Raw genomic sequence first — 17,711 nt, 5'->3', positions numbered from 1 at the left:
TATAATGAGGGAAATACACTCAAAATTTTTACTATTTTTCAACTCATATAATGTGTGAAATATACACAAAATTTTTAATATTTTTCAACGCAAATAATGTGTGAAAAACACTCAAAAATTTTCAATATTTTTCAACTCAATGTGGGAAATACACTTAATTATCAATAAATTTCAACTCATAATGTGGGACATACACTCCAAATTAATTCTAAACTGAAATACTGATGCCGGCCCAATAATCAGCTAATAATGTTAGAAAACATGAAAGTGACACCACAGTGACAGTTTAACAACTTTTTTTATTTAACACAATGCGCTTTTTAAAAGGCATGAATTAAAAGAGCAGCAGTCAAAAAGTGCTTGTGATAAATTAAAACAAAAAGGAAATGACTCCATAAAAACAAAATGTTTTTTAAAGTACAATAAGTGTTAATAAAACATTCAAATAAAGTACTAGTCGTACTTCAACTGGCAACATCACATTAGTGCATCAAGGTATAGGCAAACAGTGCCAGATCTTAAATCTGAGGTAGAAGAGGCAAACATTGTCAGATCTTAAATCTGAGGTAGAAGAGGCAAACATTGTCAGATCTTAAATCTGAGGTAGAAGAGGCAAACAGTGTCAGATCTTAAATCTGAGGTAGAAGAGGCAAACATTGTCATCTTAAATCTGAGGTAGAAGAGGCAAACAGTGTCAGATCTTAAATCTGAGGTAGAACAGGCGAATTATTACATTCGTAAAGAGGGGGAAAAAAACAAAAACGTCCTCAATACTCAACAAATAATCCATTCTGAGTGATTCACTCATTAAACAAATCATTCTTCAGTGTCAGTAGACGCCCTTTCAATGGTTTGTTGTCCTCAAGACACATCACAACTTTTTGGATAAATGTGAACGTAAGCTCGAGATTCTTTGGGTACTGTAGGTCTAGTGCATAGACATACCCAAAGAGCAGGAGAAATGAGTCAGCCAGAGTTGTGGGACCACTCACAAGTATTTCATCCTCCACGACAATACAGATGCTTTCAGGGCTGAAGAGGGCCGCATCAATAGTGTCATCCGTGACGACTGTCAGGAGAGCCACCGGAGTGTCACTGAGATCTGGACCAACTGCTGACTATAAAACACAAATAATACAAGAATGAGTTCAGACCCTAAAGGATACAAATCATGCTAATGATGTCTAGACATCACTGTCACTTAGCACTTAAGACTGCAACTAAGCTACATGTTTAAAGTGATACTCCACTTTTTTTTGGAAATAGGCTCATTTTACAACTCCCCCAGAGTTAAACAGTTGAGTTTTACCATTTTTGAATCCACTCAGCTGAACTTCGGGTCTGACGGTAACACTTAGCATAGCTTAGCATAGATCATTGAATTGAACGAGTCCATTAGCATTTCTTTCAAAATGACCAAAGAGTTTTGATATTTTTCCCATTTAAAACTTGACTCTTCTGTAGTTAAATCGTGTACTAAGATCGACAGAAAATGAAAAGTTGTGACTTTCTAAGCCTATATGGCTAGGAACTATACTCTTACTCCTGTGTAATAATCAAGGAACTGTGTGGCCGTACATGGGTACAGCAGGCGCAATATTACGCAGCGCCCAAAAATAGTCCCCAGCCAATCCCAAGCTAGATAACTTACAACGTCATTGGCACTAAGTTTGTGTTTGCGCTGTGTTATATCATTACGCCTGCTGTACCCATGTACGGCCGCACAGTTCCTTGATTATTACGCAGGAATAAGAGTATAGTTCCTAGCCATATAGGCTTAGAAAGTCGCAACTTTTCATTTTCCGTTGATCTAGTACACGATGTAACTACAGAAGAGTCAAGTTTTAAATAGGAAAAAAATCAAAACTCTTTGGTCATTTTGAAAGAAATGCTAATGGACTCATTCAATTCAATGATCTATGCTAAGCTATGCTAAAAGTGGTACTGCCAGACCCGGAGATCGGCTGACTGAATGGATTCGAAAACGGTAAAACTGTTTAACTCTGGGGTTAAGTTATAAAATGAGCCTATTTCCGAAAAAAGTGTAGTATCCCTTTAAACTATTTTCTTTACATATGCTTATATCTTATGTTAGTTTCACACCTATCTGTTAGCATACTTTTTGTTTAGTAGAATGATTTATACTTACCTTTTCATTTATGTAATTTCTACATGTCAGTTTGCAGAATAACAATTCAAGTAAAGCAGGTCCTGGGGGATATTCCAGAAAGGACGTTCAACAAACTCTGAGCCTAACCCTGAACTCTGAGTTGACTTACCCTGTGAAGTGAAACTGAGTTTTCAGTTCCAGAACAGCTGATCTGAGTTAGGTAAATCGACTCCGAGTATGTGAACTGAGTTTTCTGACTGCGGCCATAATAAAAATCACTGACAGAGTTTTAGATGCGCAAATCTTAACATTTTGAATTTAACATCACTTTATTTTATTTTATATTAGATTAATTTGAATCAGCTGAAAATTAAATATAAAAAGTCTAACGATGGCTCCTCACTTTGGTTTCATTTCACATATTAAAGTAAAAGTTTATTCAGTGGATAATTTAACTTGTAGTAGCTTTTACCACCAAAAGATGCTGTTTTACACCCGAATGAAGTGGTGCTCACCTCCACCTCGTCCGACAGAGGCAGAGGAGCTGGTCCTAGGTTAGGGTTTCCCTCTGGAATGGATAACTCAGAGTTTCCCTCATCTCAGAGTTTACTCTGAGTTGTCACATAACCTGCTTGCTGGAATACCCCCCTGGTTCTCCTAGAGTTATTTGAGTGATGTCATATGTTTAAGCTGATTGAATAGCTAGGCAAAAAGATTGATAGTGAGGCCAGTACACTTACATTACAGGTCCTGAAGAACTTGAAGGCATCTTCACGCAAGTACACAGGAAGTGCACGAAGGACGAGGGCCCGTCTCATATTTACATCAGGTTGTTTCTAGATAGACAAAAAAAAATAATCCATTACAATAGTAATTAAACAAACGCAGAGCAAACACTTTATAGAAGTGTTAAACAGCTCCATATTCTGATGGTGGTCATTGCTATGGGGTCATCATTTATTCAGTAAAACATTTTTCAAATGAATAACTTTCTATTGTAAATACTTTAACTCAAAGAAAAAAAAAATTGTAAATCAAATTTCACATAAACAGTAGTTATTTGGACTTCTTTAAATTGAAGCTGATAAAGTATCTTTTTTAAGGTTCCTATTTCTGATAGAATACATCTTGTCAAGACACCTATCTCTGATGAGATGACAACGTTGTGTTAATGGCATAATCACTTAACCTCGGGGCACAATTCGAGTCGAGGCAATTCACACTATGGCTTCTTACAGTTGTCTGCAAACAATGTTAATAAACTGTTTCTGAATCATGCAAAGTTAAAAATTCACCTGAAGGTCATAAATCCTCATGAACTTGGCTAGCTCCTCCGCTATCTTGCCAGTCTTGGTGGCCTTGTCTCTGAACAAGGTGATGAGTTTAGGCGTGTGTCTGTCCAGCTCCTTGTAGAATTGATTGCGCAGGTTAACGTTGTTGATTCGGTGGAACTCTGCAAACACCTGTACATGGACAGAATTAAACAAAAATGCACAAAGATGAATTAGGAACAGAATTGTGAATGTATTTTAAAGAAGTTTTCTGTTGACAGGTAGCAAGACCAAGGGCAATTCTATTAGAGATGAGTCAGAAGAACCCAGGTCAAAATAGAAAGTTAATTGTCATTCATTTAAAACAAGGCTGTATAATGTTATCTAAAGGAAATTAAAATAATTAACCTCTGTATACTTTGTTTACTGTGAATGGCAAAAACATGTCACAGCGTGATGTGTTGTAAACTTTTACATCTGCCATTTGCTTTTTGGTGAATTTATTGAAAATGTAGATTTTTAAAACAGTCAGTTAAATATTGGAAATATCAATCATGTTCAAAGTGGACATGGTAAAGAGTCACGTTGATTAATTGCTCTCAACAGGGAGAACAGTAAAGTAATGCTAAAGAAAGATTTTTTTTTTTACCTGTGACTCCATAAGTAGGGCTGGCCATCTATCCACGACGTCTCTCACCCGTGGAGCTACAAGAGCTCCAACGATTTCTTGGCGACGAAGGGCATAGGTTGTGTTCATGAGCTTGCCTATGACTAATTGGTTTCTCTCAGTCTTTTCAACTTCATGTATGATTTCTTCTCTCATTGTTTCCAGAGTGGCTGTGGTTTGATCCTTCGGTAGGTTGATGATGTAGTTGACCTCAGCTTTTCGAGCTTTCTTTATGTTTTGATGGGGATGATCATTGTCAGGGTTGTTTCGGCTCCGCCTCCCTGTGTTGATGGCTACTTCTGCAACCCCAGCTTTGGCCAGATTGTTACGGTAAGACGCAACCTTGTACCCTATGTGACGTTTCCATCCCAACTCCCCGTCTTCACTAGCCGTCATTCTGAGACATGGATGAGCTGTAATCAAAGCTTGAGCAGCCATTGCCAATTCCTTATCATGTGGGTATGGTTTAAAACTGTAGATCGTTTCTGCCATTTTTTTAAGGATTTCACTCTTCTGTGACCTCTTTAACTTCAGCAATTTTCCTGATTCTTCATAAACACGATTTCCTTCTTCTAGTATATGCTCCATTTCATAACCAAAACCAGGAACAACAAAGTGATCAGGCCAACTCTTCTGGCGCTGTAACGCAGATACATGTGGGAGTATGTCTGTGTCAGAAGATGCAGTAGATGAGGTGTCACCTTCAGGTCTGACGACTCTCAATGTGCCCTTCTCTGGTAACTCCTGGATGTCCACAAGAAGACAAAGATCACCATCAAAGTCTGGATCCTCATAGTGCAGGCTAAAGTCCCCATCCAGTCTGGGCTTGAACCTCTCTTGCATTATGTCTTTCAGCTCCTCCACTGACTTTGGTCGCTCGAGTAGAGTAAGTTTCAGGGCGGTGTCTCGTGCAACATACACACGCAGCACATGCTTTTGGGCAGCAGCCATCTTTTGGTTCCGAAAAGACAAAAACACGTAAATTTTCATGGAGAGTGAAGGTGACATACACAAAATATACATGTCACATACTCACTTGTTCAACACAAATACTGGGACACCACTTGAACAAGGGGATGTATGGAAGGCCAGCTGCTGTAGTGGGGCAGTTTATTCATGGACCAACTGCTCTGCACAGCTCCAAGAAAATGTTGCAGTCATCGGTTTATCTGCTTCAACAAAAACTTCAGTTCAATAATATGAAACGTTTGGGTGTCAAGAGCAATCTTCCATCTATGTTGTAAGCGCAGAGAGGTGTTTTGTCATTTAGCTCTGATGGGGTGTGAACAGCCAGATTGTTTGGGAAAAGTTCGTAAGATCTCAGGTGTTCAATGTAGTGTGATGTGTGCTCTTGGCAAAGAAAGACAACACTACTGTTAACCAGGAGAACCTGTTCAATTCTACAGTAATTAGGCAGTCCTCCCTCTTGTCCCACAGACAAAAACATTCCTACATCATAATCAGTTCCATCAATGCAGACCTTTGATGTGCTGTAAATAACATTGCTTGCAGTTATTTGTTCAATGTATGTCTTGGCCACATTTGGAAGCATTGATACCAGTACAGAAGAGACATTTGATGTCTGCTGGTGAGGTTTGAAGAATCCTGAGGCACTGAGATGGTATGCTACCATGTATTGATGCCTGTCTGCCAGTGTTTTCAACACATTTTTAAAGTTTTGTGTGTCGTGTACAACTCTCTTGAAAAAACGGTGTTTACCCTCAAACCTCATTGTCCACAAGTGTACAAGGGGCCCAAAACGGCGTACAAGGTCAGGATAGTGTTCAATGTAGTGATGCTTAGGACGAAGTTTGAAATCTGGAAAGGCTTCTTTCAGCATCTCTCTATGATCCTGTATCTTGGACTGTAAATACTGGATGGACTCCTCTGTGAATTCTGAGCACAGCGATAACTCTACTACCTCTTTTAAGTCCATTAGCACAGTCCATGCTCCATCCTCTTCAGGAACTGCATTCCCAATAATCAAAGGGAGCAGTCTAAGCAATGTGGCATTTTCATGGCCATTACCACCAATGCTTTTCTTTACAGCGAAGGTCTGTGGTATTTTATGAGGTTTGTCAAGCTTGTCTGTGTGCTGGTATGGAAACGATAGAATTCTCTCGTTCAAATATTCAAGGGTAAATTATTTGCAACGAATCATCTCACCGATACACAGGGCGAGCTCTACGGGCACAATGCCCTCAAAAAGATCGTGGAGAGCATCAGGTGGAAAGCCAGTGACTGTATGAAAATGTTCTAGATGCTGGCTCAGGACACAATCTGCCTGAACACCATTCTGACTCTGACTATCCCCATGCATTACAGCATGCACATCACTATTATGGCTGTCTTTTGTCCTAAGACTGAACTCGCCACTTGTAACTTCATGAGTCTGAAGTTTAGCTTGTGTTGCTGTGCAGAATCTGCAAAAATATTCTGCTCTAAAAGACTTTGAAAAGCCTGCCAAATCATGGGCTGCAAGATTGTCAGACACCACACACATAACTGTTCCTTGAACTACCTTACCAATAGACTCAATGAATACCCCATCTTGTTCAAGGGTACGGAGGTCTCTCAACAAAGGACCAAGTGCTTTTTCATAGCCAAATGTTTGTATGTCAGCCACTTTACATAAAGCTGCAAGCTGTATCACATGCAGGGCTGATCTGTATTTACTTGGAAGATCAGCAAGCGTCCAGTATACTGCACAGATTTTGTGTATTTTGCGTGATGTGCCAAGTGGATTGGCTATTTCCAAATCATCAATGTACAAAATGAGTGTTATCTTTAACTCATCTGAAGACAAAAATGTGTTCTCTTTGAAGTACAAACCATCTTGGTAGCTTACATAATGACTGTTTTGTGCCACTTTTGTTTCTTTAATTTTGTCCAGAATATCTGTATGATTGAAGATTTTTTGTATCATCTCAAGAATGGGAACATGCACTGCTGTGTGTCCTGGCTGTAGCAGATACTGTACAGGCTTTACCACAGGGTAATTATTTTCGATGAAGGTTTTCCTTCTCTTGGTTGAGGATAACTGCTTACCCTTAGTTGTGGCACTGACAATAACATTACTGTCCATAACAGTACTGACAACCTCATTTAGAAGTGTTTCACTGACAGTGATGTCATGACTCTGTAAGACCTCTCTAATGTCATGTTTGAGTATCGGTTGGGACAAGGAAAATATTTGAGTCAATTGTTCCACTATTTCCTGAGATGCCATGTCAGATACATGAAGAATAGATTGCATCTTTAAGAATAATGATGCCAAATTATGGTTCAACTGAGCTCTTAAAGTGTCTGTGTCACACTGACTGTTTACCTCATCGAGATCAAATGTGTCCGCAGACTCTGCACTGTGACTTTCAGCAGGTTCCCCAAGACTTTCTGCTGCAACTACAACTGGGGCACTATCACTGTCTGCCAATACAACACATTCACCAAAGTCTGAATCACCACCATGTTTTCTACTCTTGTGTGCATTAAACGCTGAGTAGCTATTTGTTCTGTAATTACAGTTCTTGAATGGGCATGCTACCATCTCATGACTTCGTAAATGATTTCTCAAATGACCAAATAGAATTTCCTCAAAAAAGGGCTGCTTGAAGTTGCACAAAGGACATGTAAAAAAACCACATGCTCCTTCAGTTGCACCTACTCTACATGAATCATTGTGAGATCGTGACAGATGAGCTTTCATCGCTTCGAATGATGGAAAAGTACAAATGCAACTGTCATAGAGACATGGCAGGGGGGACACTCTTGAATATTGGCTATGCAGTACAGTATAGTGCCAAAATAATTGTCCCCGGGTATTTGAAGTTGCAGAACACAACTTGCACTTCCACTCCATTGGGCCAACTTCAGCCTGCAATTTAAATATTTTCAATTAAAGTTTAAACCATTTCAGGCCTGGTTTGCACTTTTGGCTATTCCCATTTTTATTTTATTTTAAGTTAAAATGTGTGTAAAATTTTGAACGATGGGGAAATTATTATGCTAACCATTCGACAAAACATATTAAGTCTGTTCTGCTGCAAAAAACTAAACATTGTGAATAATTCACAGTGAAAATCTTTTTGAAAAAACTAAAATTAGTACACAATTTACAAAATTTACCTATTGGCACCTTGTCTGATGGTGAAACACTGACTCTCCGTAGCACTCTTTGTAGTCTGATATCTGTACACAACATGCGCACAAAGATGATTTGTTAATGTTCAAAAAACATTTTTTAAATAATACATAATGATCAATGAAATTTAAAAAAATGAATATACAGATTTAAAAAAAATCGAATCTATCAAAAACATTCATTTTACACTAATTATAGCAAAAATTAAAATGTTAAAAGATGAGCTAGTTATATATATTAAAAAAAAAGAATTGTGTGCTAATATATTTACTATTTCTGTTGTTGTTGTTTTTAACAAAGTATTAATAAAGGGTTCATGGGATAAAAACATTTAAATAAATAGAAAAAGAATGACTGTTGAAACACATAAAATAAAACCAATTGTCAATAACACTTTCATAATCCATCCTACCTGAAATTATTTCGAGATGATCTCACATCCATACACTTGAGCCTACGAAAAAATACAAACACAGGCCTGATTAGCATCATGATAACACTCACATTATGTTTTTTAGCATTGTTCGTTTTACGCTAGCACACACATGCACACAGCTCGACAACGCTAAATATTGACTGTGTAACGCAGACTCTTATTGAAATTAGTATACTCAAAGTACACACATGCATTAACGTCGAACAGCAAAAACCAGCGGGAATCAGGGATAACGTTATGCTTTTGGACTCCGCCAGAGAATTCAAAACTCATGGACGTTCCTCCACCGTCAATGTCCCGGGCAAACATGAATTATGGGTAATGTAGTTCATCCAGGAAACCCGCTGATAACGTTAACAGAGACGTTACTCAGTTGTAAGATGAACTAAGTAAGGTAACTTAAAGTTAACGTTAACGCATTTGTCACATTCAACAACTTCTAAAGTTATAATTACTTGGATTTGTAAATATTTTATATATAATATATAAAAAAACGTTAGAGTTACTTACCAAATCAGGGCTGATGATAAGACGGCGCTTAAGAAAACGAGGGCAATAAGACTGATGAAAATAACTGAAGTGGTGGTGGTTTGAAGCGGGGGGATAAAAGTGTGCATTCCAAACAAATAAAAACAAATTAAACTGTGTTCTAACTCCACATGGGCTGGCCAAAACTTCACCGCATCAAAGCAAATTCAAGATGGCGGACTCAGCTTTCCTGAGGGAGAGATAAGACCCACCCACCAAAACGTCATGACGTCGATAACGTCATGACGCTACTTTATGGTTCCTAAACTTTTTGAGCGTTCCACACAAATTAGCTCTAAAATACTGAGCCCTATTCAATTTAAATTACATAAATCTCAACAGAGCTCAACACTTTATAGTTTGGTCAACTGCATAACGACATTTGACTGTTATGACCTTATTAGTTATAAGCTAGTACAACTGTTTGGGATTACAGTGTGTAAAAGTACATATTTTAACAGTACATATCTCAGTACATCCTGTAGGTCTAGACACATGTGGTATAATAGCCAAAATTAGTGTGTTCTTCTTACTTAAGTCTCTGAACAGAGATGGCTCATGCTTTTCCAGTCTAGAATAAAAGGCAGATTTAACCTTGTCTCCTCCAGAGTGCAACACTTCATATAACTTTCTCATTTTCTCCTGGTTAGTATCTGCTGCTCTGATTAAACAGTACAGCTCCCATTCCAGCATGCCACCGGACCGAAGCTCATCCGCTATCGCCATCACCATCTGTACTCTCTGGACAAGTTTCGCCCAGTGGGCGTCCACAAACCGAGCACCTGGTAGAGAGATAATAATAACATGATAACTGCTCACAAGCAAGAACGTGATTTCATAAGATTCAAGAACGGCATATTCTATAGTGTAGCAAGTACTTATTTGGGCCACTTCACTTTTAATCAGTGTAATGCAGACTTTTTTTTCATATGACTGTCTCTGCTTTTACTGTGGTAACTACTTACGCTCTGAGTCTTGGTCCATGGTGTCTCATAAGTGTCTATGACGTGTTGTAGAGAGCTGTCTGAAGTTGTCCTCTAGGAAATTAAACATAATGCACGTGGTGTGAGATGGTTGAAGAGAGCTTTTGTGACCCATGGTTAAAGATTACACTATTGGTATGCAGTAAATTAAGTGGCATGTAGAAAAATTAATAACGAAAGTATATCTTAAAGTACACACCCCGAAATAACCATATATGGAGCTTACAACCCCTAGTTTTACAATGCATATCCTCATCTGCATATCATTTGCGTATGATTATTCATCCACGTGATAACTTGTTTAACGGTACCAGACATTAGGAAAGTATAAGATACGGATGTCACATTTCATTAATAAAAATCATTTAGTAGCCTATCCTTGCCTTGTTTTTGAATAAATAAATCAAACAGTGTAAAATACATTTCAGAGAAAGGTTTTCCTCAATCTTTTACACAGGCCAAATAGTAATTTTAATTGATTCATATTTTTTATGGAAACAGATAGACCTTGTTGTGCATTATTTCCACAAAACTATTTTCTCAGACAATCTGCTATTATCATGATAAGCAATTATCTCTGTAGTTAAAACATTAAAATACAGCACGCCACAGCAAAAGTGTTCAAAAGCATTGCATCCACAATAAATATTTCTATGTATTGAATATAAAAATGTTGTAACTTCTCAGTAATGATTTCATGTAGTTTAAATGTTTAACACCATTAATGAGAATGGCATATTTAATAAATTTTTATATCAGAAGTAAATCGTAGTTTAAATCATTATTTAATTTTTTTAACTGTTATTGTGAAAATACATTGTATTTATGATTAGGACTCATAATAAAGTTTTACGGTTCTACTTAATCTGCCGTTAGATAAGCTATATGCGTATAATGTATGTATATGTATAATTTGTTTTAGATTATCTGTCTAAAAGTGACCAAAAAGACAAACTCCAGCTCACCATCGGTGTCGCCAAACTGCTCCATCTCCAAAACGTTCGTACGCATGCGTCAGAGTTTGCGTGCAGGTGCGAGGATTTTTACCCCTACTGCAAGTTTGTTTTTATAAAACACAACTTATGCGTCAGAAGTGTCGTACCGTACGCCTCTTTCAGGGGATGTTTTGTGCGTATGCAACGGTTATAAATGAGGCCCCTGGTCTCCTCCTCCCCATGTAGAAAAACTCTGATATTGTGTTGCAGTACTGATGCACCTGCCGTATTATCATTAAAATGTCACATGAAACAATAATACAACTTGTTAGTAATAAATAAATAAATAAATAAATAAATAAATAAAGTAGGCCTACCGCACGAAATAATTCACTTACCGCCAGTGACGGACTGGCCATTGGGCAATGTGGGCAAATGCCACTGCGGCCGCCTGGTCTCATCACTTGTTGTGGCCGCATCACAAACAAATAAATAGGCTAAATAAAGCGAGGAAGCGGGGCGCAATGGCTGCAAGCGGCAGCACCACCAGTGGCTCGCTCGCCGCTCATCACAACTTGTGGCGCACAACCATATAAAAAGGCTAAATAAATAAATAAAGCGGAGATGCGGCCGCCTTTTGGCGGATTAGCCGCCCGCAACCGGCAGCACAGCCAGCGGCTCGCTCGGCGCTCATCACAACTATATAAAAAGGCTAAATAAATAAATAAAGCGGAGTGTCTGCAAAGCGTCTGCCAAATGCATAAATGTAAATGTAAATATGAATAAAATAATAATAAATTAAGCGGAGCTGCAGGCGGCCACAAAAAAACAAGGAAAAAAGCAAACAAACAAACACCACAGCCTATCTCTGAAAAATAATAGCCCTATGAACTAAATAATAATAATGACTTTTTATTTATATTTTTCCTGTGAAGGACAAATAGCCTAAATGTATGTAATCTCTCTATTTATAAGGTATTTTGAATGTTTTTAGTCAGTGGAATTTCTCGCGATCATTGACCTGATGAGATGATAGATAATGACAAGTGAATGATGGGTAATGAGAGCATATCAACAACACGGAGTGAAAGAAAATTGATCGAGGAATGAGAAAACGGCGAGTAGAAAAGGGTGGAGCAGAAAAAAAGAAAGAGAAGAAGCGTAAAACTTTATTGGCTGAAACTGTTGCCGCTAGCAGCATGAGTGAAGGTGACATGGTGCCAGACGAGAGTGGGAGCCGGTCTGAAGAGGAAAAGAAAGAGGAGGAATTAGTGGAGGAAGAACAGTCACCAGCAAACACTGTAGGCCAAGAAATGGATGCTGCAGTTACACCCGCACCTGCTATTGCAAGTACAAGCAGAGCAACAGCTGCTCCAGTGACAGAGGTGATCCAGGAGGATGAATTATTAATTATTTTGAACGCCCAAAATTCACCACACTTGAATTTTTTTTTCAAGTTTCATCCAAAACAGCCTTCTGATGCACAGGAATCTGTCAAGAAATGCTACAGCCATAAAGATGGATCCCAAAGAAAATGGGTGAGTTATGATGCTGAAAACCCCTCATTATTTTGTGCAGTTTGTATGGCATTTTCTAAAAAGACAGACACAAATGCCTTTATTCAAGGATGTAAGGATTGGAGACACATACATCAGAGGCTCAACAGTCATGAAAACACACATATTCATCTAGAATGTGTGAATGCTTACCTTTCATGGTTAAATAAGGCAGACATTCCTAACCTGCTGGATTCAAATATGATGTCAGCTCACCGAGAACAGGTGCGCAAGAGGCGACAAGTCCTAGAGTGTGTCATTGATGTGGTAAAACTGATAGGAAAACGCGCACTCAGTTACCGTGGAAGTAAAAATGAGGCAGCTCACTCATTAGCAGACATGTCTGTGGATCATGGGAACTTACTTGAAATTGTTCTGCTTCTTAGCAAATATGATCCAAAAAAGCCAATCAAGCAAAGGAAGAGGCTCACTAGTGACATTAATGTCCAAAACTACTGTATGTTCAGTTGTGGAGGCTATCCGGCAACTCATCAAGGAAAGAATTGCGACTGAAGTAATCCAGGCTGAAATGTACACTGTACAGATAGACACAACTCAAGATATAACCTCAAAAGATCAGTGCAGTGTTGTAGTTCGCTACGTAACAGACAGCAGCATTCAGGAGAAGCTCCTTGCAGTTGTTGAATGCAAGTCATCAACAGGGGAGGATTTTCTTAAAGTGCTCAAGGAGACGTTGGCAACTTGCAAAATTGATGTGAAGAACTGCATTGGAAACTCAACAGATGGGGCTGCAAATATGCAGGGGCAATACAGGGGGTTCTCTGCCTGGCTGTCAAAAGAAGTCCCAACCCAAATGCACGTATGGTGTTATGCCCATGTTCTAAACCTGGTTATGTCTGAAACCACAGGGGTTGTGATAACAGCAGCATCATTATTTGGGTTGATTAATGAGATTGCAGTGTTTCTTCGTGACTCATATCAGAGAATGAATGTTTGGGAAGGTGTAAGTCAGGACCCCCAACACAAAAGAATTTCCCTGATTGGGGAAACAAGATGGTCTTCAAAGGATGCTGCATTAAAGAAGATCTTTGGATCCTTTGCCCAGCCAAAGAATGCTTTGTATGTGGACTTAGTTGAAACATTGTCCAAAATTCAGGACAATTCACAGTTTAAGCCAGCTGTACGTGTAAAAGCACATGCCTTCATTGAGTCACTCCTCAAATATGAGACAGTTCTCACTGCACAGTTGTTCCTGCGTGTTTTCACACTCACATCGCCTTTGTCAAAGTATCTCCAAACCAATCCCATGGATCTCTTGACTGCCCATCGCATGGTGACAGAAACACACCACAAACTTAAAGACTTTGTGTAATAAGGGATCCACTGGAGGCAAGTTGAGAAATGAGAACCCAAGTGCAGTTTATTGTAACGAAAATAAAACATGAAACAAAAACATGACGTGGCATGAAAACAAAAACCATGGCATGAACATGAAACTTACACTACAGCAGAATACAGGAAACACAATACTTGACAAAGACACATGGCAAACATGAGGGCTTAAATACACAGACTAATGACAAAACAAGGGACACCTGTGAACAATGATCAGACAATTAACCAATGACAAGACATGGCAGGATCACATGACAAACAGGGAATCACATGACAGACATGGAAACAAGACATGACACAGAAACATGACAAGAACAAACCCAAAACGTGACAGAATCCCCCCCTCTAAGGGCGTCTCCCGACGCCCAACAAAACCAAAACACAACATAAGACCAGGAGGGTGGTCATGGGGGAGGGATGGTGGGCCAGGCCCGTGCAGGGGGACAGGACATGGGACGTGGCATGGCGTGGACGGGCCTGGGTCGTGGCATGGCGTGGGTGGACCTGGGCCGTGGCAAGGCGTGGGCGGACCTGGACCGTGGCAAGGCGTGGGCGGACCTGGACCGTGGCAAGGCGTGGGCGGACCTGGACCGTGGCAAGGCGTGGGCGAATCCGGCAGTGCAGGAAGCCAGGGCGGACCAGACAGCTCAGGTGGCCAGGGTGGACCAGACAGCTCAGGGGACCATGGCAGCGCGGCCTCCATGGTCCTTTCAAGGACCCTACTGCCCCCCCCCAAAAAATTTTCTTGGGGATCGCTATGGGGTTATGGGCTGGAACAGACAACGGCTCAAGAACAGAAATGACGTGAAAAGTCTCAGCAGTTGTGACGTGAAGCTCAGTCTCTGGCTCGGCAGACGTGACGTGAAGCTCAGTCTCTGGCTCGGCAGACGTGACGTGAAGCTCAGTCTCTGGCTCGGCAGACGTGACGTGAAGCTCAGTCTCTGGCTCGGCAGGCGTGACGCTCTCAGTCCCAGGCTCGGCTAGACTGGCGTGAACTTCAAATGTGTGCACTGACCACACACACCATATGGCTGTGGCCATAATTGTTAGTGTAGCCATAACTGAGGGCTCAGGTTCAGGCGTGGCGGCGGTCATCTTGTCAGGAGACACAGGCTCGGCGGCGGCCATCTTGTCAGGAGACACAGGCTCGGCGGCGGCCATCTTGTCAGGAGACACAGGCTCGGCGGCGGCCATCTTGACAGGAGACACCGGCTCGGCGGCCGACGTGGCGTGAACAGACTCGGACTTGGCAGGCGTGACGTGAAGAGACCCAGACATGGCAGACATGACGTGAAGAGATTCTGGCTTGGCAGACATGACATGAAGAGATTCAGGCTTGGCAGACATGACATGAAGAGATTCAGGCTTGGCAGACATGACGTGAAGAGATTCAGGCTTGGCAGACATGACGTGAAGAGATTCAGGCTTGGCAGACATGACGTGAAGAAATTCAGGCTTGGCAGACATGACGTGAAGTGGCTCAGGCTTGGCAGGCTTGGCAGACATGACGTGAAGTGGCTCAGGCTTGGCAGGCACGACGTGAAGTGGCTCGGGCTTAGCAGATACTGTGGGTTTGTGGGGCTTCTCCTCAAAACCCACAGTAAATGAGGAACCACTCAATAATAGGGCATAGTCAATATATTGGGCCAAGGACCAGTGGATTTTTCCCCCAGGAAGCTGGGAGCGAATGGGCTCATTCAGATTCACCCTAAATATGTCCTTGAGGGCCACGTCATTAAAATCCAACTGGCAACACAGCCCACAAAATTTCTCCACATACGTTTCCAGGGGAAGATTCCCCTGGCGTAGGTTTAGGAGTGCAACCGCTGGGTTCATTGTAGGGGGTCAAGTATTCTGTAATAAGGGATCTACTGGAGGCAAGTTGAGAAATGAGAACCCAAGTGCAGTTTATTGTAACGAAAATAAAACATGAAACAAAAACATGACGTGGCATGAACATGAAACTTACACTACAGCAGAATACAGGAAACACAATACTTGACAAAGACACATGGCAAACATGAGGGCTTAAATACACAGACTAATGACAAAACAAGGGACACCTGTGAACAATGATCAGACAATTAACCAATGACAAGACATGGCAGGATCACATGACAAACAGGGAATCACATGACAGACATGGAAACAAGACATGACACAGAAACATGACAAGAACAAACCCAAAACGTGACACTTTGTCAGAGACTTTGACACAGTGAAAGACGCAGCAGACAATTTTGTGAAATGGGCTAATGGTGGATTCCAAAATGTGGATTCTGAGATGGAAGTGCAGGCTTCACTGCCATCAAAACGGATGAAAAAAAGAAAAACAATGCCAGGAGAGTCTACCGATGAAGAAAACACAACTGAAGACTCACTGACAGCTTACAGGATCAATGTTCACAACATCATTCTTGATACAGTCTCTGAATGTATGCACCGCCGCTTCCTGCAGCACGGGGAACTTTATGCTGACTTATCACTACTTGATCCGCTTCATTTTCCAGAAATAAATTGAAATGGACTCAATCATAATGCACTTGAGGACATAAGTAAATGCCTCATTCCATTTGATGAAGATGCAACAGTTGAACATTTACAGTCTGAGTTGTGCAGTCTGGCCCTCCACTGGAACACTATTAAAAAGTCCCCTCTCAGTGAGTACACAACCAGAGAGTCACAGTCTCTTACCTCTGAGGAAGAAGACAATCAGGAGGACATGGAGGAAATTGATCTAGTTAGCAAAAGATGCACAGCCTGCAGGAACTGTGCTGTGTGTTGCTACTTCCTCCTCCAGCAGCTGAAGTTTTTTTCACATGCATACCACAAAATACAGTTGGTCTACAAATTTTTGTTGACCCTATCCTGCACACAAGTGGCATGTGAAAGAAGCTTCTCGACACTGAAGTTCATCAAGAGTCGTCTAAGGAGCAGAATGCGAGAGGAAAATTTGGAAGCCTTCATGTTGATGGCAACAGAGAAGGAGATCCTCATGAGACTGGATACAGATGATGTGATTGACAGAGTGGCAGAGAAAAGCAAATTATTGCGCAACCTGCTACTGTAACCACATGAAGGTAAAACATTTATTTTTCATGTCTTGGTTAAGCTATTATTGGAGTGTGTTGTTTGTGTAATGTTATGTTTCTTTGTTGGTTGCAGATGACTTGAGAAGACAAATGTGGCCTCTCTGCTAAAATTGCCAGGGCCTCTTTTTGGTGCCAGTCCGCCACTGCTTACCGCACTCAACTGTCCCGCACTCATCCGTCCCGCGTTTCAATCGTCCCGGCTCTCCCCTACTCAGTCTAAAAAAATAGTAACAATAATAAAACACATTATGCTGCGCGTCTAGTCGCGGTTTAGAAAAACAATAACAATATCGATCGTGTAAGTGAGCAAAACTCATCTCGTGACTGCGAGGCTTAATGTCAGAACATTTATCAATAAGTTACAGTCCAGTCCTGTTCTTACCTTCAGTGAAGTCGACATAGTGTTCACGGTGAAGATATCAAGGCTTTGTCACGAATATTTATTAGTAACATTAATTTCTACACTACAGATCGAAAGTAGTTTGTGGACACGCCTCTTCTGAACTTCCTTTTTTTTGTTTTCGATTTTTCTCCTCAAAGACAGACGGCAAAAGATCATCTCTCCAATATAGTACTGGTGTAAAACATGGAGTTAAAAGACGTGCTCCAGATAATATTGGGCTCCTCTCGTCGAAA

The 17,711-nt window shown here is 40.6% G+C and overlaps 1 protein-coding gene and 1 long non-coding RNA gene across 6 annotated transcripts; both read right to left on the bottom strand.

Moving 5' to 3' along the window:
• Window positions 1-279: 279 nt before the first annotated feature.
• Window positions 280-9,327, bottom strand: LOC311298090 (uncharacterized protein). 5 transcript variants are annotated; one of them, XM_084420759.1, is made up of 8 exons: window positions 9,136-9,327; window positions 8,602-8,643; window positions 8,174-8,236; window positions 5,085-5,220; window positions 4,031-4,999; window positions 3,406-3,573; window positions 2,851-2,946; window positions 280-1,118 (listed from the first exon to the last, which is right to left on the bottom strand). In XM_084420759.1, the coding sequence occupies exons 5-8, from the start codon at window positions 4,997-4,999 to the stop codon at window positions 801-803; spliced, it is 1,551 nt and encodes a 516-aa protein (XP_084276885.1). In that variant the 5' UTR covers window positions 5,085-5,220; window positions 8,174-8,236; window positions 8,602-8,643; window positions 9,136-9,327; the 3' UTR covers window positions 280-800. The 5 variants fall into 5 exon arrangements, with proteins under 5 accessions (XP_084276885.1, XP_084276884.1, XP_084276886.1 ...); XM_084420758.1 differs by having other exon boundaries at window positions 5,085-5,217; XM_084420760.1 differs by lacking the exon at window positions 9,136-9,327 and adding an exon at window positions 8,814-8,934 and having other exon boundaries at window positions 5,085-5,217.
• Window positions 9,328-9,742: 415 nt separating this feature from the next.
• Window positions 9,743-17,590, bottom strand: LOC311298814. Its single transcript, XR_014629002.1, has 3 exons — window positions 17,458-17,590; window positions 10,119-10,190; window positions 9,743-9,935 (listed from the first exon to the last, which is right to left on the bottom strand). It is a non-coding gene; the product is annotated as an uncharacterized lncRNA (long non-coding RNA).
• Between the last annotated feature and the right edge of the window lie 121 nt (window positions 17,591-17,711).

The sequence above is a fragment of the Rutilus rutilus genome (genome assembly GCF_951802725.1).
Source record: "Rutilus rutilus genome assembly, chromosome: 10".
NCBI classification, from domain to species: domain Eukaryota; kingdom Metazoa; phylum Chordata; class Actinopteri; order Cypriniformes; family Leuciscidae; genus Rutilus; species Rutilus rutilus.
This window is presented reverse-complemented; position numbering and strand designations above follow the sequence as displayed.